The 25,520-nt window shown below is 37.9% G+C and overlaps 1 protein-coding gene across 1 annotated transcript in view; it reads right to left on the bottom strand.

Moving 5' to 3' along the window:
* LOC131677621 (cadherin-99C) overlaps window positions 1-25,520 on the bottom strand; it is a 462,625-nt gene that overhangs the window by 245,561 nt on the left and 191,544 nt on the right. Inside the window, exons 3-4 of the mRNA XM_058957516.1 lie at window positions 8,177-8,355; window positions 7,963-8,085 (exon numbers count right to left, since the gene is read on the bottom strand). Coding sequence (XP_058813499.1) covers window positions 7,963-8,085; window positions 8,177-8,355 — 302 coding nt within the window. The remainder of the gene's footprint in view (window positions 1-7,962; window positions 8,086-8,176; window positions 8,356-25,520) is intronic.

Below are 25,520 nucleotides of genomic sequence, written 5' to 3'. Positions count from 1 at the left end.
TCGAAGAAGTGGCAAGTTCGTAAACGCCGATCGTCTCAAATTTTGATCGATTCCCCAATAAAAGCAGTGTTGGAAAAGCAGAAAAATGAAATCAAACGGCGGAGGAAAAAAATCAGCGAGAGCTGGTAAAAAGCTACCAAAGGTAAGTCCAAAAAGGTTAAAAAGACTAAAATGTGAAGAGTGGATTTTATTTTCCTTACCTACATACGAAAAAACGATATATTTTTTAATTGAAAGTTTTCCACTGATACATTTGACGTGTGTAACTTATTTTACCAAACTCGGTCAACCTACCCCAGCCCTGGGGTTGGTTGGCCGATTTTTCTTTCCGCATTTGTTTGCTAATAACTTTTTCCCTGATTTTTTTCATGAATGAAAAAAATTACATATGTGCTCAAGGGTTGTATCTTCATGACAGCGCAAACCGGTTTTCAAAAAGTCTAACCAGAATGAGTACAGAAATTGCTTGCTTGAGCTTGTGCGACCACCCCTAGCTGCCACTCCGTTATCGATCGGGACTAGCTGAAGTTGCACAGGGAATCAGTAGATAATTATGCTTGGGATTAGCGAAACATCTTTCAATGTGCAACTTCTGGTAATCCTAAAGTGATTCTGATCAATACTGGCGCCGGCCAGGCCCGAACGTAGATCGCGGAAGGAAAGGGAAGGAATTGTTAGTCCGATACTTGCTTTTGCTAGAGGCCGTATATACCACTCCACAAGTATCACGGGAGGAGGATATTTTTGTTAGTAGAGTATAGAAGTTGGATATACTTCTTCTTTACCGACGCCAGAGAGGTGATTCCACTACCTGGACTAGATATCGATCCACCAATTTCATGGACCGGGGACCAACGGCTTTACTTCCCTTCCGAAGGAAGACGTAACCACAGATTTTTTCACCTCAGAAAAATCTCAACGATCTCGGCTGGAATTGAACCCAGGCCAACTGGAATGAGTGGCGGTCACGCTTACCACTCAACCACCGGCGCCGACCAGAATGAGTACAGAAATTCCGAAAGCAAAACTCGGCTAACCAGCCCCGGTCTCCCCTAGTGTTCTAATAGGATAATTGATCCCCAGTATTTTGCAATGAATCACAAGTATACACAACCATCTTAACAACGTGTCGGTTTTACCCTAATCATAGAGTGTCGGTTTTACCCCAACAGAGCACATTTTTTTATAAAAGCATTTCTCAAACTCGTCTTCAATGCATTTAGTTGATCATAAGTACTGAAAAATGTGGTGAATTGAGAAGCTTTTGTTCGGTTGAAACCATAAAATCTACCAACGAAATTTAACATCCAGACGAGTCACGGAAAACCGATTCATCACAATTTCAACTAAAAAATTAGTTGAGTTTTTGGTTTCGTCTAGTTAATATTTGGGCGAACTAAATTTTTGTTGAAAACAATAACCCAACGTTGTTGGTTTGAAGCTGTCAGTTTCAGTCTGGACATGAACGTTTCAGCCTAGCACAAAACTTAAAAAGCCTACCTGAGCTAAAGCTTGAAAAGCTTGTCTCAGCTTGTAACGCTTGTTTTAGTTCAAATACAATTGCATATGCCGTTACACTACCTTTTCAGCCAAGACACAAACGATTGGAATTCAACTGATCTCATTGTTGAATTAAACTGCTTCATCGTAAAATACAACATACGATATTTCAAACGTTTTGTTTCACCGACCGACGGATAAAGGTATGGAATTAAATTGTTGAAATACTCCGTATGCCAGTAATCCAAACTACACTATTAAATGCGACGAAATAACCAAAGCTATTTAAGGATTGTTGGTAATTGATTGATGATTTCAATTTTAGATGAAAGGAATAATTTTTATTTCTTTTCTATTTAGTCAGCCAGCACTACAAAAAAACTTCATACTTATTCCAGATCTAGTTTGGAATCTCAAAAGATGAAAAATAATTATCGTATTGCATATTACATATTACATTTGTTAATAATTGAAATTTTACTATATAATCGACTAAATCCGAAATAGAATTATTTTGCAAACTTCGACAATACTTTCAACTTTCAGTATACATGTATTGAAAAAAATGTCAATCAAAATCATTCCTGTATTGAAATATTTGTAAAGAAAAACTAGGTAAAACAAAATGAAGTCAGTTGAATTTCTGATTTTTGTTACTGGTTCAGGTAGTTGCGTCCGGGCTAAAACAAGCTTTCCAAGCTGAGACAAGTACCTACCTGCATAACCGTTATGCCCAGCGCGTATGAATATACTGTCGCTACCTTGATGTATTCCAGTAAAGTGTGCATCTTGGCTACTTTGCTGTCATTTCGTATGATGTGCGTCTTGAATCAAAATCAATAATAATTTTCAATAACTATTATTTGAGAATCTCGCAAAATTAAGAGAAAATTTAGTTACGTTTTTCATTTTTCTGTTAAAATCAACTAATTAGGAAAACAAGAATTTGTTTTGTTATTTTTTTCATCGAATGGTTTTCAGTGTATGAACGCTGCTGTCGTATGTTTTGTTTATTTTTATGACATTCGGCGCACTAACGTAAATCCAATTTTTCTTCAAATACTCTACATAAACGTTTTAATAATAATGTGTCATTACGAAATGAATAAAAATTTGATTTCTAGGAGAAATTGTGGGATGTCAGTTTTACCCACAGTGTCGGGTTTGCCCGCAATTCCCCTACCCATATTGATTAGGTTATTGAGAACTCAGCCTGTGCAACAAAAAATGGAGTGCCGACAACAATACCATGTTTGAGTGCCAACAACCGATTTTAGTAACCTTTTTGAAAACTGATCAAGAAAAATGTGGCGAACATTTCGATGCCATTCAGAGTTGAATCACAAAATAGAATAAATTCAAACCGTAAATATTCAATTCGCATACTTTTTCGATCGACTTACTTCTTTCTATAACACGAAGAAAATCATCAAAAAAAACTTTTAATTAGAGTTTCACTTGTTCAAAAAATATATTTGTTGTAGAACAGAACATTCGAGTCTGTTTGCTGCAGCAATCAGCTCAAAATGATCGTGTTAATATAATACACAAATAATATTTATCAGAATGTCCATGTCTGCTTTCTGTCGAAAGTTACGTAGGGGTGCCGACAACCGACCAGTGCCGGCAACCGACCACTTTACCCTACTATTACGCTATGCTCATATACTTACACAATAGAACAGTAATGGTTCACCAGCCTCGGTGGTTGTGAACCAAAGCCGTCAATTCCGCAGCTCAGTGGTAAATGGTTCAATGGGTGGCGTATTCGTGAAGCGAAGAACGAATGAAGAGTGTTCGTTATTTTTCAGTTCATTTGTTTTCCAAGCTCTGCCTTCTGAATTTTTATCTGGTTTCAGAATAGGAATAAACTTGGCATTTCTCCATCTTTCAGAAAAGTATGCTAACTCAAAACATTTGTTGAATATTTTGACCAAGTATCTCGGGTAATTTTGGGAAGGAAGAGAATGTTAAAAATCCATCTTAACCTTGAGCTTTCATATTTTTAAATATTTTTATTATGGATTTGATCTCATTATAGTTTGCTTCAACAAACTCGTCTACAATTCTTGATTTGAAACAATTTCATTTTTTGTAAGACTTCATTTTCAATAGAACTCACAAAGTTGAGATTAAAATAATGGGCGCTTTCAAATGCCTGAGAAAGTTTTCCTTCTTTTCAGATAGGTCCAGAAAGGTTTAGAATATTGCTTGATTTGTTTAACCTCATTCGCAAAATTTTCATTTCTTAAGAGTGTGAATCTATGCTTAATTTCTTTTAGTAGATCCTCATAGATAAATTTCATAGCAGGACCACGAGAGCGTTAATATTAACGTCTTCAAATATTCTTCAACCGAATCAGAAGTTGAAGATTTTTGTGAATAATAGGAGTATTAAATTACGTCTGTTTTGTTGGTACTGATAAATTTTTAGAATCACTTAATTTTTTGTAATGCTGTGGCAATGTCAGCTTTATTTTGTAAATCATGATCACGACTAAAATTATTTCCGATGTATCCTCTGTACCTTTCTTGATTTGCTTTGTGATAATAAAACATAGAGCTAATTGAATTCTTAATAAAACGAACAAAATTACTGGAACGTGATCATAATCAAAGTCAGCATGAATACACACATTCATTCGCTACAAATGTGACTTGACCTTGACCAAATTATTATTTGATCGATTCTTTGCAGACGAATTTAATTGGAAAGAAAACTGAATAATGACCAGCAGGGCAATCACTAAAACGTAGATTACCGTTGAAATTGCTTTGAACATTATTCCACGATCGATATTTAGCATTAAAATCGCCGTTTACGAAGATTTTTGACCGATTTCTTGTAAGTTTTTTTAAGTCTCGTTACGTGAAATTAGTTTGCTCGCCAGTGCACTCAAAATACGGCAAATACGCTGCAGCTATGAGAGCGATACCAAGATCGGTTTCAAATTCGATACGCAAACTCTCGATCACCTTGGTGTCAAAAGACGATAAGACGTGATGTTTGATTCTGCGATTAACCGCTTTTGCGATAACTCCACCGAATCTAACAACTCGTTTAAATCTATGAATAACAACAATTGTTCTTCAATTTATTATTTGGTTTTAAAAAAGTTGCAGTCGCAACGGTGCATATTATGCATCCTCAAGAAGCTGAAAATTTATCTTCGCACGTTTTAATGAACGAGCATCAATATCACAAATTTATTAAACTTTAGATTCATTACAATTTTTTAGCAAATTTCCACCCAGTTTGAAATGGTTCAAACATGGAGGTAGAATTTAGCATTGCAGTCATCAATTGAAACACTGATTGCGGCAAAAATTTACGGCAATTTTACCTGCGTAATGCTACTAAGATCGGTTGGAACAAAACGAAATTGGAGGCGTGGTAGTCATCGTTCTTCTAGCCGTGTTACCTGCGACTGAAGCATAAGATGACGCACTATTGTAGGATGGTGTGACGGAGATAGAAGATCCTAACGTAGAGGAAGGGAAGTTGTATTTCTATTTTGAAGCGGATTAACACGGTAATTTTATTTATGGTGTACGCGACAATTAACGCATTTGCAACTTTCTGAGGTTCTTACACCGGACATGCGTCCTTTGTGTGCTATTTATCATCATAGATCACAATTGGAGTCCAAATGACATTTTTTTGTGCCGTGCCTAAAGCCTTAGCATCTACGACACTGGGTCAGATTTTGAATTTTGTCCCAATATCGTCTATAATATTCCCTCTTTACTCGCACGTGGAATACAAAACATTCTTTTCCATTGGAGTCGTTAGCTTTTCTCCTAATAATAATTCGTCGGAAATTTCGTCCAATTTCAGAACTATCTGAAAAGAACAAAGGGACAGTCATCAGTGATGGCTCCGTACAAACTGGAAACTGTGTGTCAAAAAGACAGTTGAGTACTACATACATCTTCATCAGATGAGTATTCATCATTAGCAGTTCTAATCGAACGGTGATGATTCATTATGCTGCAAATATGCCGAACAATAGGCATATTTATGTTATCAACGGTCATATTGATCGTGATAGCACAAATATTGCGAGTTGTGAGATCGGATATAAGACATGCGTCAATGGCAGTATCAGGGATGTAATGCACCTCAAAGCAAATAAAGAGAAGAATGAATATCGCTCTTTGCACTTTTCATGCGAACCACCGCTCTTCTCTTTCACAAAAAACCTCTTCACTCCGATGTGTGCTGCTCCCATACGTGCTTTCTACTCCATGGTTGCACAGCTCAAATAGTAGAAATAAAGAGGCTCTTTAGTGTGAATCTTGGTCCCACGCGCACATAAGCAGAGAAGGCAACCAAAAAAACATTTTAAAAATGTTTTTCCGATCAAACTTTATCTGAATTGTAGTTTGATTCGCCTTCCTACCTGCTTGCCAGTGATGGGAGGCACGAAAAAGTGGCTCTTCAAGGTGACTCTTTAAACGAAATTGTGCTGCTCTTGGTGATCTTTCTCTTTTTCGTTTTCAAGTCTCTTTGTGCGGTCGTTCTGCACATCGCAGTGTTTTTGTGCTGGTCTATTTTTCACCGGTGTATTTCGCTCTTTGTGGCACATTGTGCGAGCAAATAACAAGCCTGAGCAGTATTCGCAGGTATACATGAACGAGGCTTTTCACGTGGATTTGTCATGCCATTTTTGTTGAACGTTACGAAGATGTTAAGTTAAGCTTTCCAACAGAAGTTTCTTTTATAAAAAACGGCTATGAAGGCTTTTCCTTCATGCACAAGGTGGGATAGATTCATAGTTGCTGTACGTTTATGCTGAAGATTAATTGGTATTACTCTAACCATACTCGATAACAGCACTACACATTTCATCATCAGCACTTGTTATACAGCAGCTAGAAGATACCAAACACGTTGGCTTATAATCTCCTATAGCGAACCTCAAAATGGGTATTAGGGACATGATCACCAATTGAATCCCACGATTTTCGAAGAAACAAACGTCCACTGTGTCAGAGATTCGCTTAACACAGTAAGGGTAAGACCCATGACACTCCGTGCGCAACTGGTATATTTTAGTCCTGCCAGCCATTCAGCCCTCAGCACTGAGAAATACCTTGATTAGAGAACTCCTTTTTCTGTCGCCTCATATGACATGGGAGCAAAAACCCAGCGAATCAATTGTTGGTTGAGATACTTCAACCCGCCGGGTACCATTTTCTGGTGGACCACATCCGCAGTTGGCATCGAACTCAGGTCATCTGCTAAAAAAATCTACATTAATTCTATCGTATTTTTGTTGGGAACTTTCTCGATTATCCTACCGCAGTTTTTTTTCAATTTTGAGACTGTCTAATGCTACAAACACAATGCGAGAGAAAGGTGTACAAATTAAATCTGTTCGACATCTTGTGCATTCCAAATCCAAACACCGCAGAGACCGCGACGGGAGTCGCATTATAACCCATACCATGTAGGTATGTAGGTAGGTCTCGGATGCAAAATGAGTGCAAAGAACTCGCAGAGCTGACGACAGCAGGAGAAGGACCGTAACAATAATCACATTCGGATATGTGCAGTGAATTAATTTCGCCCCATTCCACCGATGCTGCTATAGGTATCCATTCACGGTTGCCCATTTTGGGATTCCATGCGCTATTGAAATGATATCATCGCAGAACCGACCAACTGGCCGGCCGGCCGGCTTACCGGCGAGGATCGCTAGTGGCGTATAATAATGAGGCATGGAAAAGACACAGAATGATGATCCGCGAAAGCGCTCGTAGAAACAGGGGGAAGCGCCGCATACACTGCAGCACAATTATTATGCGTGGCGAATTAATAGAGCCGGGGTTGCTGCTACTAGGCTGCGGGGAAATTATAGGTTCAGTTTGGTTCTCAAGGGTTTTAGCGCGAGGAACCGCCTGTGACGATTGGAGTGTGGGTTTGCGGAGGTTACAGGGGAAAAAACTTTTCCCTGAATGGCTCGAGGATTACAGAATGGCGACGACGCTTCGAAAGAAATAAATAATGCACAAAAAATCCGCAGCCATGCCGAGCAGGGAAACTTCTCGCAGGTCTCACGCCAAGGAAAGGATCAAAGAATTTGCACAGGGAGTAATTTAAGACAATTTCTGGTCAAAATTATGCGCACTTGAAAGTGTATCAGAATTTTACTCAACTTCTTTGACCTGATTCAGACCTTCACATGATGCAAAGTCTGTAATAACAATTGTTATAGTACTCAATAGATTACAAAATTACAAATTACTTAATAGTAAATAAATATGAGATCACTACTTTACTAACAAAGAAAAATTCTGACGCTTCACAAGTTCATTGTGCCCTACTGTACGACGTATCAGCCATAAATATAACTTAAACTGACCCCACCCTGTGTTGACGCGTGACGAGTCTAGTTGCGTCTGATGCCAGTCGGATATCGTGGGGCGGATCTACACGGTTCAGAGAGCGGCACTTACCTCGGGCACAGTAGTCTCGTACGGCGTGTTGATAAACATCGGCGGATTATCGTTCACATCCGACACTCGCACGATGATCGGTATGTTGCGCTTGCGACGCGTTGATCGGATCGTGCATGTTATCTGCAACGTGTTGAGAACATGGGGGAGGGGGGAGAGAAGTTCAAGGTTAAAATGCGACAGAAAAAGTGAGAAGACGACGGTTGCTACGTACCTGGAAGACAATGTGACTGAGATTCTCTTCGTCTCGGTCCAGTGGGTGAATCAGTTGCAGGGATTTGCCGTTCAGTACGAACGTCGGATTGCCCTTGGGGAAGATCAGATCCAGTGCAATGTCCTCTTCCGGATCGCCGTAGATCGGAAGCTCAGGGGGCGTTGTGCGCTGGCCAATGGCTGCAAATAAAAAAAACAAGGTGATTCATTGACTTCTGCTGCATGGCGATCGAATTTAAGCTGATAGGATAGTTGTCAAAAAGGAATTTTATGCGTATAGAATCAAAGCATTCTAACGAATGGAAAGGCATAGCAAGGCCGAAGTTTTTGGCCTTGTGTCCAAAAATAACAAAGTTTTGTAACTCTGCGACTAGCTAGAATAACCGAAATTATATGTTTTATCACTGATATTTTCAGTTCAGTTTTGAACGAGTTACTGAAAAATATTCTGATAACAATAACCAAATATATAAAACAATGTATGCCATCCAACGAAAGACGGAAAGTAGTATTTGCGATTAGTTTTAAATACGATTTCAACCAAGCATTTTCTTCTATCGGGCATCGCTTAGCTGTGTAGAGCTATTGAATCAGCTTTTGTATCACGATTTACAATCGTAAAATGTTGCAAACTTCAGCTTGAGAAATTAGCCAACAAACGTCAGATTGCTCTATTCAATCAATAAACTTTTACGAACGACCTGTTCACTTCTTCGGGTGTCTAACGATGATCGCTTCCAGTGCCACACAATCGAGCTCACCAACAATCGAATACTGCTCAGTTACCCATTATTTCGGATGTTTTTTTACTGCTTTGAAATAACAACAAACTCAAAAGTTCAACGACACACTACGGTTTCGTTGAAAAAAAGAAAGAAACCTTCCGAAGCACGTAGCAAATAAAGCCAAACAACCTTTAATCGGGTAAAAATAAAACTGTAACAAATCGATTCCCAGCCCTGGCTGCTGCCTTTCGGACCTCGCAACTCAAAACGACGACGACGACGCGGGTGATCTCGAATAAAAGAAAAACGGGACAGAATTAACATAAAAACTAATCCGATTAGGGTGGCAACAACGGCACTAAAGGCGGCTCGGCGGCAATGTCCAATGCGAGATTTTATTGTTCTACATTCCCGAATGATGATCGGCTGGAGCACCTCTCTCTCATCTAGGCATTAATTAGTGTCTTCTTCTGGTTTCTACATATAAGCCGACGCAAATGACAGGCTGGTTTCGCATTCATTCATCCAGAGTGCGCTATTTCGACGGTTTGGTTCGTCTTGAGTCGCGGACGAAAAAAATACGCTCGGATTATACATTAGCATCTGAAATGTTCCAGGATAATTGGTTGGAAAAATTATAGCTTGGGTTTTTGAATAGAGCCATAAATTGTGGTTTTGTTTGCGAAAAATTAATGAGTGAATGAACAAAGTCTCGATTGAAAAGGGTTAACGAGCTGTTATCGCAGGAAGCGTAATTCACTCTGCCTCTTATCCATAACATAAACAACAAAATTATTTTCCGATCAAACTCTGTGTACGCTACTAGCAATGTATTGTTTGGAGAAGTTCGGGACGAATAACATTATATTTGAGAAAAGCAGCTCTGGGGATGCAACTTCGTGGAGCATCCTCAAAATATCTAGCCATCCGTTTCCAACCTTCCGAACAACTACCATATAGGGTGATGCAGGGCCGTCGACAGCCGCGTCGGGCCCCAAGGCTTGTATTAGTGTCGGGCCCTTCACAACCTCCCTGTCAAAAAATGCGGACGAACATGGATTTAAAAAGTTTGACGTTTGACTCAACTCGCCTGTGCTAATTGCCCCTAGGAACAAATGAAATTTGCGAATGCGATTTAAAGGCAATTTCATTACTTAGACAAATTTTCTGGCGGCTGAAATGGACTTTGCATTTTCTAAACATGGCGGTTCATGTGTGGCTTAATCTTAAAATTGTTTTTTGAACAATTGGTGTGTTCTCACTTGTATTTTGTTTATCTAGTACACTTCATTTAGCCAAAGAATGTAGAAAATTGTGGAAACGTGTGTAAGTATAGTAGAACAAGATCTCTGACCTAAAGTCTTAATGAACGTCAGATTGTGATAAGTTTTGGTGTGCAATACCAATTTCACCTTTGATTCTTCCTATAAGTTGGTGTTGATTACCTAGTATACTGGTAAGTATATGTGAATAGATAATGAATCCGAAAATAAGTATTATTTTTAACTTCCATATTAGGCAATTAAGGGCGATTAAATGGCGCGTTCCGTGGGCCATTTGGGGGCGATTTAAGGGCGGGATGGGCGGCAAAAAAGTGACGGCGGCAAATCGCCCAAATGTTGCATTTGAAATAGCCCCCTAATTGGCAAATAGCCCCCCGTTAGCCAGCAACTTGCCCTTTTTGACTGGGCTAAGCCCTCTAGTTCAGTATGAGTTAGTACCTCTTCAGTCATGAGAAACTCGTGAGTCCGTAGTTTCTATTAGTCTTTGGTTGACTCATATTGCCACATCCACAGATAGCGTGCCAGACAGGTGAATTTCGACAGCTTCCTGTTCATATTATCTACGAGTTTTTCAATTTGCGGGTACTCAGGAACAGTGCTGTGCAATCTCACGATGGTCTTTGAATTGTGACGGTAAATATGAAGTGACCGTATCACCACAAAAATGACCGTTATTTCATTTCCATTTTCCTCGGATAGTGTTTCAGTTAACTATCTCTCACAGAAGCCGTGCGAGAGAGAACGCATTGAAATGATAGACAGATTGAGTACCATTTGTTTTGGATTGGTATGGTAAACTAAATATTATCAGTGTACTGTATTCCGGCAGCATGCGGTGCTTTGTTGATTTTTTCTCCACCTTTCAGTTTCTTTTATGCATAGCTTTTTATGTGAAACCGCCTGTTTGTTAATTCTAGCTCGTTGTTTGTAATGAGATGACCGTCATAACCGTATTTATATTGTTAATAAAACAACGGTCAATTTCCCTTCCTCTCAATAATGATTCCAATGAGTGAGAGATTCAGAAGAGAACCGTCTGACTGTTGTCAATTCATTGGAATGAGAACCGTAACTCAAAAAAGCATCGCTTACTGCTTTAACTGCTAACCGTTTCATTCTCTTTTGTCTAGCTGGTTTGCCATCAGTACCGTGAGGGAGCTCAGCACTGCTCAGGAAACAGAAATCAGTAGCCTCTGGCTCAAATAGCACGTTCCCCATGTTGATCAGAGATTTGTGCCTTGCCATGAATCGTCTTTCCTGATGGGAAGGATTGGGGAAGCGGTAAGGTTAGTGGTAAGGAATATACCCAAGAGACCACGAAGCATTATTTAATGGCTTTAGATATGTTCTATATTCGCATACAAAACATATTCTTTGCGGCTTCAAAATTCTTCAAAGCTCATTAAAGCACACTTAGTGTCGGAAAAGACGAAAGAATATGCCAGAATAGAGCTAATTCAGAAGCACCTTAATGGCTATCAGCAATTCTAAAATAGAGCTGTGTTTTTTTAAAATTATTTCGCTTCTTTATCGACACAGCAAAAGAAAAAATTCCCTTTCGATATCGTACCCACCCTTCTTCTTTTCTTTTCTTTCTTTTGTTTGACATGCCGACTGATTAAATTGACGATATAGTGCCTGGGATGGGATTCCATCCGTAGTCGAAAACCTCGTTTCAATTTGGTATACGCGTTTGATCACCAAAGTAACCATAAGCACTAATATAATGCTCTAGATTGACTCTAAGTTAGCATTCCTATTGCTAACTACACGTATACAACTATTTTTAATGCTTCAATGCACCTAAAATTTGAAGCATTAAATCTAGCACTATATCGACATACAAAACATACACATCGCACTAAAAAGCTTTTGAATGCTATGAAACTTTTATAGAAAACTCTAAGTGCAAATATGTTATCTTCTTATATGCTTTGAGACACCGAACAATATCAAATATACCTATGCATTCCAATAATCACCTAAAGTCGTATGCATTCCTGTAATAAATGATAATGCAATAAACATAAATTAGTGTACTTTCGACTGTTATTGTGACAATTTATGATTTGAAGATCGGCGTTTCAGTCAATAAAAATCAAGAACACTCGTTGCTCTCTTTCTCCAACGTTTCGGTCCTTATTGGACCTTTCTCAAGGAAACGAGAATTTTTGTGTGTTCTGTTGTCGTTTTGTTCATGCTAAACAATCTAGCTGTCACACTATTATTTATCAGTAGGGCTGCTAGACCCACTCGTTGTAATTAACGTTTAAATTAGGGACGATCCATAAATGACGTATCATTTTTTGAGTGATTTTTAACACCCCCCTCCCCCATCGTAGCATTTCGTCACAAACCTCTAAATACCCCCTGGTAATTACGTAGCTTGACGGTAATTTCCCCCCTCCCCCTTGACCCGTAAAATTAAAAAAAATATATAAAGCGATGTTATTTATTCCCCTTTAAAAAAGCTACGTAGCATGACATGACCCCCTACCCCCCTGTCGTCACACATCATCACAAAATACAAAACTCCCCCTCCCCCATATAATGCTACGTCATTTATGGATGATCCCTTAGACATTTAGAATTGGATTACGAAAAACGAATCGTTCTACTTGTTTCCCTCGGTCAAAACAAACGTAAACATCATGAAAGAACTTCATCAACTGAATGGCTGGCGTCCAAAAGGGGCTAACCCCACATTGAGTCTTATGGAAATTCAAGTTTTCTCGTTCGTTATCCAAGGTTTTAAAAAAAAGTAGTCAATCGATTCGCAATCAGTAAATTTTGCATTGTAGCTCACATATCGGTGAACTCGATTTAATACTGTTTTTAGTTGGATTGCATTGTACGTTGACGTTTCGTCCCACACAGTCGTTCCTGAAGGTCAGGATCTCTCATACACTTGCTATGTTCCAACTAATATATATATTTCATGCACAAATGTATATTATTGAGCATATTTTTTAAAATTTCATTAAAGGTGTCATGTCTCATGTCTGAGCAATACGAGATTAAGACAAAAACGGTACATTGTGGTCGGAAAGTTAAAAACGTGGAATCAATTATTATCTTTCGTTATAGAGTTATGGTGTCTTCGGAAAAGTTGCTGTATAGCACTTAGCGCTTTATTTGGTTGAATTACACTAGTTCGGAATCAACTTTTTAATGAAGCTAGATAGGAATGTGGTGTCTTCGAGAAAGTTGTAGGTTTTATCATTTTAAATATATCTTCTGAAGATGCAAACCTTGATAGTCCTGATATACAACTTTACTGTAGAATCCGAACTTTCGTGGAATTGTTCACGTAAAAATATTAGAATCATGCATAAAGTTGCATATTTCGTTAACTAAATCACTAAGCTGGATCCAATCACTGTAAGCCGTAAATGAGCCGAGTTACAATCGAAATAGTGTGACATCCTGATTAATGAGATGAATAAGGGCTCGTCTACCCTATGTTTGGGTTTTTACCAGGAAAATAATTTTCTAAATAAAATCAACCATTATTTGGCATAAAAAAGCTTTTAATCCACCTAACAGTGTGATGAGACATTTCTTATAACTCTTATCACTCTCTTCGGATATTACATCGTTTGAGAACATTTAGAACTTGATGCTTCGCGATGTTTTTGATAACACATACTACATGGGATAGATCTCAAACCAAATCAATGGGAAAGCGAAAAAATGGCCCATAAACTAGACATACAAACGAATTATTGCTAATGCTCTGTTAAAAAAATATCTAAATTCCTTAATCAATACATTGTAGTGGGAAAACTGAATTTTCCTAAAGGGGTTATATATTGTACTGAGCCAAAAAAATCGATTTTTTTTTAATCGACTTGAAGTTTATACTTTACTCAAATTTCCAACGTGACTGAGAAGAAGAAATCAACACTTTTTCTTGAGAAAAGCGATACTAGCATTGACACCATTCAAAGAAAATCAACAGTGAATATTTCCAGACTTGGTTTTATTTCCTTTTTAAGAACTATTGTGTTTTTTTACATCCTAGATTGCATGATTCAGTGATCGAAACCCAAAACTTCATGAAGTATTTAAAATTATTAAATTAAAATTTGTGTTTGCTATTGAAATTGACAAAATGATAGTATCGCCCCTTTGGCGTTGGTTAATTTTTCGGTCCCACTTATCAGCATTGAAGTATCGCCCTTACGTTTTTTTTACAATACCAATTTTACAATTGGTGGGGGTTTGGTGAAAATCGATCTCACTGTCCAAACGGCATAATTCCGAAACCGTAATATTTGAAGTTTTAAAATTATGCAGAATTAATTTTTCAGACAATAGTAACAGAGTTCGTGCCTTTAGCGAATTTGTTGAGACTTTATTGTAGTCATGAATATTAACCTGAGAAAATTCACCATAAATACTTCTTGGACGATATACCGTCAAAATTATTTTATCAAATGATGCGCTGTTTAATGTTTGTAAAACTCATCGAAGATACTAAACCTCCGAAATTGGCGGTTTCAAAATGATGCTATCTTGACCTTAAATTACTGTTTTTGAATATTTTACCTATACATATAATTGGTCATACAACAAAAATCAAATGCTCATCAAAATAGATCAGAACCTGCTAGAGTCGAATGGAAAGCGTCATTTTTCATAAATTTCTCTCTACATTCGGAAAGTGTTATCCTCGCTATTAATTATATTACGTTTTCGTCTCAACTCGACGCATTCCCAAAATCAAAACCTGTTTTAATCCATCTAGTGGTGCAATTGTGCTTGTCTCATTTGTCCAGACTACGATTCCATGGCTGGTTATGTTCAATACAATGGTGGAAATGAATATTACATGTTCAGTACGATTTGCACATACATACAACGGATCGACAGCCACGATCTTGAGATACTATGTGATACTGAAACATCGCTTGAAACCAACGGCGGATCAAGGAGAAAGATCCGGGAGATCCAGGTCCTGCCGAAAATTTTCAACTTGTTAAGAAATTTTAAACTAGTTTTAATTTTAAAGTAGCAACCCCTCACTGCATACTCCCTCCGGGCCGGTATGATTGACGATTTTTAGAGTGATTGCATATCCTTTCTATATGAGAAAGGCAAAAATGTACCAAAGTCCAAAAAATCATTTTTTGTCAAACAGCTCAATGTTTCATGCATTTTAAAGTCATTTGGCATCAAAAATACAAATTTGATTTTGAAAATTTTTCATTTCAGTTTATATGGGAATTTGCTGTGTGATTGCACTCTTCAACTCGTAACTCCGGAACCGGAAGTCCCATCAATTAAAAAATCAATAGCTGCCGATGAGAAGGTTGTAGCTTTCATTTGAGACTAACTTTGTGCAAATCGGTCCAGCCATCTCTGAGAAACAGAGGTCACATTTTTTCCACATACACACATACATACACACACAGACATTTTCCGATCTCGACGAACTCAGTCGATTGGCATATGACACTCGGCCCTCCGGGTCGGGATTAGATTGACGAATTTTAGAGTGAATGAGAAAGGCAAAAACATTTTTAGCAAATGTTGAAAGTTATGCATCTTTTTGGTGAGCAGTTCTATGTTTCATAGACATTAAATCAATTTTAACTTCGCTTCCTATTAAATAGAGATCCTTATTACAGTACATCTCTACAAAAACGAGCTCAATTTGAAAATAAATCTGAGGATTATGATTGATTACAGAACTCTGGAATTTTCTATTGGAATGTTTTCAGGCAGGAATTTGATATTGATGCAATTAGACAACTGTGAAATCAAGACCAATAGATCAGTTACATATCAGGATCACATTCTGATAATTTATCAAAAGTCCTCATGATGTTTACAACAACAGGTTATCAATCTACGGATCAGATAATTGTTATTGTAAAATTGAATTAAATCAGTCTGCATCAATAAATTTTCAACTTCAATCCAATATTTTTTTGGGTGTGGTGGAGGGAGGGGGGTTGTATGGTGTTAAACCCCAAAACCTTCTCTTGGCTACGCCTTGTAGTTATTTATTTCGCTTTTCATTTTCCGATATTTTTCAGATCAATCCGATGGTCATAAGTTAGAAAAATTGCAGTCAGAAGGTTCGCACAAATGAACATTTTTGCATTGATAAGTTATCAAGTTCCTTCCAGACAACTTGGAAGTGTTCGGTGATTATTTCTAGCGGTTGTAGATAGAAAAATGAAATACAAAATTCGTTTTATCGTAATAATGTTTGGCTTATTTCAATGGATTATTACTATATTGAACAATAAATAGGCGACAAAAGGTAATCCACAAACAACAATCCATAACTTTTAAAGTATTCAAAATAGATATTTAAAGTCTTCAGTAAAGTTATTCGCAAAAGTAAGAGCTACAAATTTGCTGAAGACGTCATTTCGATATAATCACTTCCAAGAAAATTTGTGAAAATATCTCACTCATAGGGGGATTAATTAGCAAAAGCACAATACCAAAAGAAAGCGCATATTACCTCCATTAAATTCTCCGAAGATACTATTTACCTAAAATAAGCCGTGTTGGCGTTAATAATAGATTACATGTTTTTGGTTATATTTCTGGCAATGGGAAATGATAAAAATCTTTCGTCCGCATTTAATTATAAATATCTCTTTTGATAATAGTCCGATTTCAACAATCTATAGCTTGTTCGAAAGGTATTTGTTAAAGCTATCTAAAAACATATAAATTGTTAATCTGTATTGTCAATTTTGGCAGATAATTCAAAAAAACTGCAAGAAACGCCATTTTTACGCATTCAAACATTCATATCTTGAAAACTAAACATCAGAATCAAAAACAAATTAATAGCGTTCATACTGTTTTTTAGTTCTTTCATTTAAAATTGGTTTGGATAAGATCGGTTCAGCCATTGCTGAGAAACACGAATGAGAATTTGTCCGTTACATACACACACACAGACACACACACACAGACATTGTCCCAAATCGTCAAGCTGAGTCGATCGGTATATAAGACTCGGCCCTCCGGGCCTCGGAAAAAATGTTGAAAGTTTGAGCGAATTCTATACATTTCTTTTATAAGAAATGTAAAACATAAATTTCACATTAATATCCATTATAAATGTTTATATTAGAGGTCAAGTCGATACCTTAATACACCCAAAAAATAAAATTTCGGTATTTTTTTTTTTAATTTTTTTTGTCAAAGCGCGCACGTACAACTTCCAGGTGCATGTTCTAGCTACACAATCCTGCTTCATCATCCTGTGAGGTTACTTGGAAGGATCCAATTAGCTGAAATCTGCGTTTTTGTTGATCAACCTCAACAGATTCGAATCCATCTGCCAATCCGAAAGTTTAACACTACGCTTCCTTTCAACCTTGCGGAGTCACACTTTTGCGAACACGGAACCGCTTCCGAACATCTCCTTCGGTAGAAATGGTTTTGTCCTACTTTTGAATTGAGGGTGATCACTGTGCGGTGCACATCTTGGCATGACTGCTGTCGTAACAGATTGACAAACAGAAATCGTAAATGATAGTCGTCCTGAAAAAGTCTTGGCGCTAAAAAAAATTAATAAATTATACAATATTTTTCGAATCCTAAAATAAAACTATACTATTAAACAGTGGCGTAGCCAGAACTTTGGTTTGGGAGGGGGGTGTAGCTGTTTGATGAAAATTGTTGATTTTTCGAAAATGCTGAAATTTAATAAGAGTTTCATCAGTTATAGAAACTTCAGAAACATAAATAGTCTAACAGATGCCATTCCAGTCTACAAACAAGGAGAACCAATACGGAACATTGTTCAAACCATAGACTATTTTCTTGAACAATATGTCAATACAGTCAAAGAATGTGAACTTCTAAAGTGGGACAAACTTTCGAAAACTTTCTCAACATTCAACATCACATAATTTCGTAATCATCAACTTGGAAGGTTTAAAACTTCGAAGAAATTTTTCAACATAAAACAGCGCATCTTTCGATATACAAATTCTAGTGATCAATTGTTCTAGAATAATTGTGGAAAATTACCTCTTCAAAAATGGTAAATGACTTGGTACCTTCAGCAAAGTTGTTGACATTTTAAACAATTTTGTCAAAAATATGAAGGCTACATGAAAGCAGCATATCGAGATATAAAACAATATTTAGAAAAAAAATTAAAACCAGTTCTCTTCAATATATTTTTTTTGTTAACTTCAGAGACTCATACCTTAAATGCATAGTGAATTTTATTGTTTCAAACAATTAGCTGAAGACATTAAGTTCCCAGCTAAATTTTCTTAAAGATTAAATTCTCTATAATTACTTCTAGAAGGATTAACCACCAGAAGTATTATATCAGAAGATATGCCGTTTTACGTTGTAAAATTCTTCAATGATACTCAAGATCGAAATTTGACAGTTCCGAATAAAAGTGATCGTGACCGTGAAAAACTTATCGAGCATATTTTTTTACTTTTCTTCACTCATCAAGCTCACAACTTGAAAGCGAGTTCAATTCAGCACTCAAATATACACCATTAATAGCTTGAAATATTGAGACATTCATCGAAACCCACACGCCGCAAAAACTGCTTATTAAAAACAACTCTAAGGTTGCCAGTAAAATTTTGGTGTGACTAATACTTGTATTTGCTATTTCGCGGTAGTAATAAGCCTCTCATTTTCGTTTGAACGCAAGGAGAATTTTTAAAACAGAATTTATTTGACAGGTATAACTCATTAAACCAATTGTATCTATTATGTAATCTGAAAAGAATTTTTGAATTTTACTGAATGTGGTGAATTTGGCACCACTTGAATCTGGTATACTCAACCTGCACAAAACGTTGCTTAACGCGCTGATTTTTAAAACAAGTTGTGTTCTCATTCAGCCCTTCGTTATGCAAATTTGATATTATGATATTATGATAGAATGGCTAAGCGCGGTCGTTCCTTTCTATTGGGAAAGGTCGCGTGGAATTTTGGGTAAATGCGCTAATATATTGAAATTTTTATTTTTCGTACGTAGTTTTTCTTAAGAATAGTGGATTGTTGTGCCAAGTTTTCATCGGTTGCAATCTGTATTTTGAGACAGATTTTCTCATCGGCAACGAGTGGTTTAGTAATTAAAATTAGGTCAGAGTGTGGATGTGTGTACCAAACAAACAAAAGTTTCGGTTCTGTTGCTTATTCGCTGCAGGAAGGAGCCGCTCTAAAAGAAAGATGCATCAATGAAGTGCGAAGTGGTTTCCATCTGCGGGATCAGACTATGGAGGCCAGAATGGGGCCATTGTGTAAGTCCGTCAATAGGATAAGCTTTTAGCCAACATGAAGCAATGAATTAGCAATGAAGAACTCAAATTAATTGTGGAAGCAATCCGACGGCCGTCAGTTTTTAGAAAATGAGACAAATCAATTCAGAGCAGCATACTGGTGAGAGCGTTTTATGTTATCCTTGTATGACACTTTTCTAACCACTCATTTAATCGAAAAACTTTATAAGGATGAAACAAAGGTCGTCGTACTTTCTGCAGATGCCGCTCATCAACTGGCGCACATCTTCAGCTACGAAGCCTTGCAGAATTTAGTCCCGAGATTTCTTTGAAATCGACTTCTGCAAGAGTTTCATTGTCGTTCCATTGTGTTTCGTCAGGGTTGTTCCGTTTCTGGATAACATTTCCAGGCCTTGGCTTTGGTTACAAAGAGGCATTTTTGTGCATTGTAAATGACAGTTGTTTGGTGAACCGGACATTAGCTCACCTGACTGCTTCTAGTAATGGCATTTTTGTTTTTACCTAGTGTTATACCGGTGTAGTGCAAAACAGCAGTAGGCTGATTACATCCAATTTTGAATGAGTGAATGGAAATTCACTCATTCAAACTTGGATGACAATGTGTTAAGCACTGTCAAAAACGAAAATGACATACGAGTCAAAAGAAACAACATCGATCCCGCTTACCAACATTTGTTTTTTCTATCCCAATCTAAACGCAAACGGAGGGGTTAGCGAAATGATCGTACTTATATATATATATATATATATATATATATATATATATATATATATATATATATATATATATATATATATATATATATATATATATATATATATATATATATATATATATATATATATATATATATATATATATATATATATATATATATATATAATTATATCATTTAATTCCACTATGTTTAAGTAAAATTAAATGGTAGGAAGACATATATGAAGTGTTTTTTATTTCAGGGTTTGCAGGCGAAGTAAAGGCGCTTTAACCTAAGCTTATTAGCCAGGGCAAGGTGTAAATACCTCTGTCCCATCACAAAGGATCAAAGGAGTGACATTAACTTTTTTAGCCTAGTCACTCCCAACGATTTGTTACAAACCCTTTAAAATGAAACGGTCGGTACGGTTGTCCTCGTTTCTTCCTCCTTTAAGAATCAAAATAGGTCGTCAATTAAATTATTCATTAAATAATTTAATTGCCGTCTAATTCTGAAACATCTTCAAACCCAACTCTGCACCGAAGGCCTGGCCGTTTTAATATTTGCGACATACGAAAATATGCTTCAAATATTAATATTGACAAGAAAAACACTACAGAATAACTGCAGTGTTTTCCAGGATGCTTTTCAATACTGGCTATGTAAGGGTTAGAATAGAATAGAAAAATAGAATAATATATTGAAATTTTTAATAACTCCAATCTTGCTTAGCGCCTATTCATATACAGTAAAATTCCGTTTTTGGCACGTTCCGTTTTTGGCATGCTCCCTTTTTGGCACACTCCGATTTTGTCAACAAATGGGTTCCGTTATTGGCAACATTCTTGTTGTACGTAATAAGTCTATTAAAAATGTACAATAGATATTTTTTGTATCAGTTGATATCATATTTGACTTTATTTCCAAACATTGGAGTAATATTAACCCTTAAAGAAGCAAATTATTTTTTTTAACTTTGTGAAAATTGTTTAATAGTTTCAATACATTACTGTGATAATTTAGAGATGTTATTCGCAATGTTGTTTTAAAATAGCGTTATGCATTTAAGGGATAACTATATTTTACACTATATGTGTTGTATTTAATTATTACAATTAGTACAAATGTATTATTTATGTATAATATAACTGGAAACAGTGTAACTAGTGTCCAGCGGATTCAAGTTTTGCAGTAAGACTAAGAATTTGTGCACAAGCATGTGTCAAGCACAGAGGAATGCGCATGCATGCATCATAAGGCTAGTTCTGGAAAAAAATTCAATACAACCTTAGTAACATTGCGAGCGTCTTTCTCTTTCGTCTATTTCGACGTCACTACAAAACTTGGCACTAAATTTTCAGTACATATCGAAAGCTGAAAGCGTCCCAAAGCCGTATTTAGGAATGCAAAACTAATGGTCCCAAATGGTTTGTTTTAGCTTTATGATGTCTTTGGTAAATTTGTTAGTTCTTTTGGCCTTTTTTTAAATGAATGGAATTAGGGTGCTGCTTGTGGTTAGCGTGTTCAAAGTATCGACTGTTTAGATGTGCGAAGTTTATATACGCAATGCCCTACAATATAATAACACAAATGAATTGAAGCAAGTTTGATGAATAAACAAGGCTTTCTATAATGGTTAATTTGACATGATATTTTTTTAAAAGATTTGAAGTCGTGTGGCTCTTGAAAAATCGGTTTTTTTTTATTTATTAACAGATTAAGGCCGAAGTGGCCTGTGCCGTATACAAAAGATTCCTCCATTCCACTCGGTCCATGGCCGCGCGTCGCCAGCCACGCAGTCTGCGAAGGGTCCGCAAATCGTCTTCCACCTGGTCGATCCATCGTGCTCGCTGCGCGCCACGTCTTCTTGTACCGGTCGGATTGCAATTGAGAACCGTTTTCACCGGGCTATTGTCCGACATTCTGACTACGTGCCCGGCCCACCGTAGTCGTCCGATTTTCGCGGTAGGACAGATGGGCGGCTCCCCCAACAGCTGATGCAACTCATGGTTCATTCGCCGTCTCCATGTGCCGTCTTCCATCTGCACTCCACCGTAGATGGTACGCAGCACTTTCCGTTCGAAGACACCAAGTGCGCGTTGGTCCTCTCTGGTATCATTGTCGGCGGTCACCAGTGAACCCAAGTACACGAACTCTTCAACCACCTCGATTTCGTCGCCACCGATGCAAACTCGAAGCGGGCGGTTCTCATTTTCTTCTCGTGAACCTCTTCCTATCATGTACTTTGTCTTCGACGTGTTGATGGCAAGTCCGACGCGCTTGGCTTCTCTTTTCAGTCTGATGTAGGCTTCCTCCATCTTCTCAAAGTTTCGTGCAATAATATCAACGTCATCGGCGAAGCCAAGTAGCTGAACGGACTTTGTGAAAATCGTACCACTCGTGTCGATCCCTGCTCTTCTTATTACACCTTCCAGCGCGATGTTGAATAACAGACACGAGAGACCTACCTTGCCGTAACCCTCTGCGTGATTCGAAGGGACTCGAGAGCGTCCCTGAGACACGTACTACGCACATCACCCGATCCATCGTCGCCTTCACTAATTGCGTCAGTTTGTCCGGGAATCCGTACTCGTGCATAATTTGCCATAGCTGATCTCGATCGATAGTGTCGTATGCGGCTTTGAAGTCGATGAACAAATGATGTGTGGGCACGTTGTACTCGCGGCATTTCTGCAGTACTTGACGAAGAGCGAACACCTGGTCCGTGGTAGATCGTTCGCTCATGAAACCCGCCTGGTACTGCCCCACGAACTTTCTTGCAATTGGTGATAGTCGACGGCATAGTATTTGGGAGAGTACCTTGTAGGCGACGTTCAGCAGGGTGATTGCTCGGTAATTACAGCAATGCAGCTTGTCGCCCTTTTTGTAGATAGGACACACGACACCTTCCATCCACTCCTCCGGTAAAATCTCCTCCTCCCAAATCTTCGTAATCACCCAGTGCAACGCTTTAGCCAGTGGCGCGCCAGAGGTGTTTTAGTAGCTCGCTTGGTATTTGGTCAACCCCAGCGGCTTTATTATTTTTGAGCCGGCTAATCTCCTCCTGGATCGGGTTGCTTATATTATCGTTTGATGTGTTAATTTCTCGCAAATGCATTGTTTTAGAGATTTGTGGAACTTTCATTGGAACATAGTTTTACCGTAGCACTGATGTTTCAATCCATTTTGTTTGGACAGTTGCAAGTGATTTTTACAACAAAAATGTATTTCTTCAAACCAAAATATCTCTAAGCATTGCGATTCGATTTTCAATCTATCAATTCCATTTGAAAGATCAAAGATCAACGAGCTATTGAAAATTACTAAATTTATTTATTTTTTCAAAGAGCTGTGTTTTTAAAACCAAATTGTTCATTAATTTTCAGAAAGAAGAGATAATAGCCCCATAATAGGTGCGAAATCAATACTACCATGCAGTGAATTGTTTGAGCTTTGACGTCCAGTGGGCCAAAGAAAAGCGATTCGAATTAAATGATATGTTACACCTCTGTAGCGAAGAGCATTGCACTCGAGAAGTAAGCGAAGGTTGTGAGAATTTTATAGAGGTTTTAACCTTAGGGTCATTCGCCTCTTTGGAAAAAACTTTAACCTTGTGTGCGGAGATGGGAATCGAACCAGAGCCGTAGCAACCTAAGGGGCAAGAGGGGGCTTTGCCCCCTCACGCGTTTTGCGCCGAGCGAAATTATAGATTAATCAAATAAAAAGCAAGAGGACTATTTGTATATTGTATACTGTGTTAATTAGTATCGACCCGAAATTTCATCGCCGCAAATGACCGCGCTTCATGAAACACCGCGCCTAGACGATCTGTCATAATATAGCAAATTGCACAATGAAGGGCCGAATGAGAATACAAATTGTTCAAAAATTAGATGCAGTCTTGTCGATGTACGGCTGCTCCAACTGGTGTGGATGGGCACCTTGCACAGCTAGCCACTTCCACTCTGCACAGTGTTGTAAAACGTCGTTTTCGTGCTCCAAATTAATAGCGTCTAAACCCTTTAACTTTAGAACTATAGATTGTTCGGAGAAGTTGTTGCCCTTATGATTGCGCATCTCCAGAAGTATATCGTTTATTTTTAATGTAGAATACATTTAAGGTTTCAATATAGGGGTCCCGTTTCAAAATATCGGCTGCGGCGCCGCGTCAGATTTTGAACGTTAATAACTTTTATCATACTTAACAGAATGATTTGATTTTTAGACCAATTTGTTGCAAATATGTTCCTCTATGCTGTATTAAAATTTGAAGTATGTATAACATGTACTAATAACAAAAAAAATGTGTTTTGAAAAATCTTTCGAAAACGACTCGGAAAAGTGAAAATTTTCAGCCCATCCCGCACAGAGCCGTCGTTATGGTAGACCAACCGAACAATAAAATAATGAAAAGTTTATATATAGGTCCATTACATGTTTGTTCGTATGGTTATTCGCATTGGGTTGCTTGACGAGAGCACTTGGTGGGGGAAAGACGGCATATTCCTTTGGTTAGGCCATTAGAAGCCGGACGGAAAGGAAAGGCTCATGCACGGCACGAGAACGAGCGAGAAAGCGATAGTAGTGCATATTAGCGCGATTATATAAATATCTGTCGGTCGGTTTTTCTCATCATTCGTATTCGTTCAAGCACTAGCAAGCAGCCAGTCCACCGAAGAAAAGCAGTCGGCGATGACGACGGCGGAAAAAGTGCCCCAGCTACTGGTGACTCATCGCAACCCGATCAGGAACTGTCGCCCTGCAAGAATTTCGCCCCAACTAAAGGGCAACAGAGTAGGCTATCGTTCCAGCGTCTGGGTCGTGAGATTGTGCAGGACTGCAAAGTCGAGCTACGCTTACAAAGCTCAGTCGTAATGATGCCCCGAGAAGCCAACGATGCCTACTTGGTCGGTTTGTTCGAGAATGCAAAATAGTGCTTTCTAGCTCACCGTGTCCGCGGGGAGTGCGTCTGAATTATGCTCCCGCAATAAAACAATAAACGGTTCTTTACAGGACCAATTAATTGTGTTCTAATAAGAGTTAAACTGAAATTTACATTTTATGGTGTATAACAAATAATTTTCAGAAAGCAATATAAGAAATACGATGTGTGGAAAGAAAGAAAGAGAATTTAAATTATCTTCTCTCGCTCGTTTTCGTGCACTGCTTTTCCATTCCTTTCTGCTGCTACTACCATCATAACTAAAACGAATGTGCGTGTTCCCCCACCATCTCATGACCAGTGTTGCCACAATTGCATGTCGCTATTACAATTTGAATTATTTTATTGATCCTCTCTAGTATTGATAAAATATAGAACGTGCAAAGTACACTAGTCGCATGCTTTTATTCGAACTTTTTGGCAGCCTCCGTTGATTAACT

Source organism: Topomyia yanbarensis, chromosome 1 (genome assembly GCF_030247195.1).
Source record: "Topomyia yanbarensis strain Yona2022 chromosome 1, ASM3024719v1, whole genome shotgun sequence".
Taxonomy (NCBI): domain Eukaryota; kingdom Metazoa; phylum Arthropoda; class Insecta; order Diptera; family Culicidae; genus Topomyia; species Topomyia yanbarensis.
The sequence above is the reverse complement of the archived record's forward strand: the minus strand, read 5'-3'. Positions and strand labels throughout refer to the sequence as shown.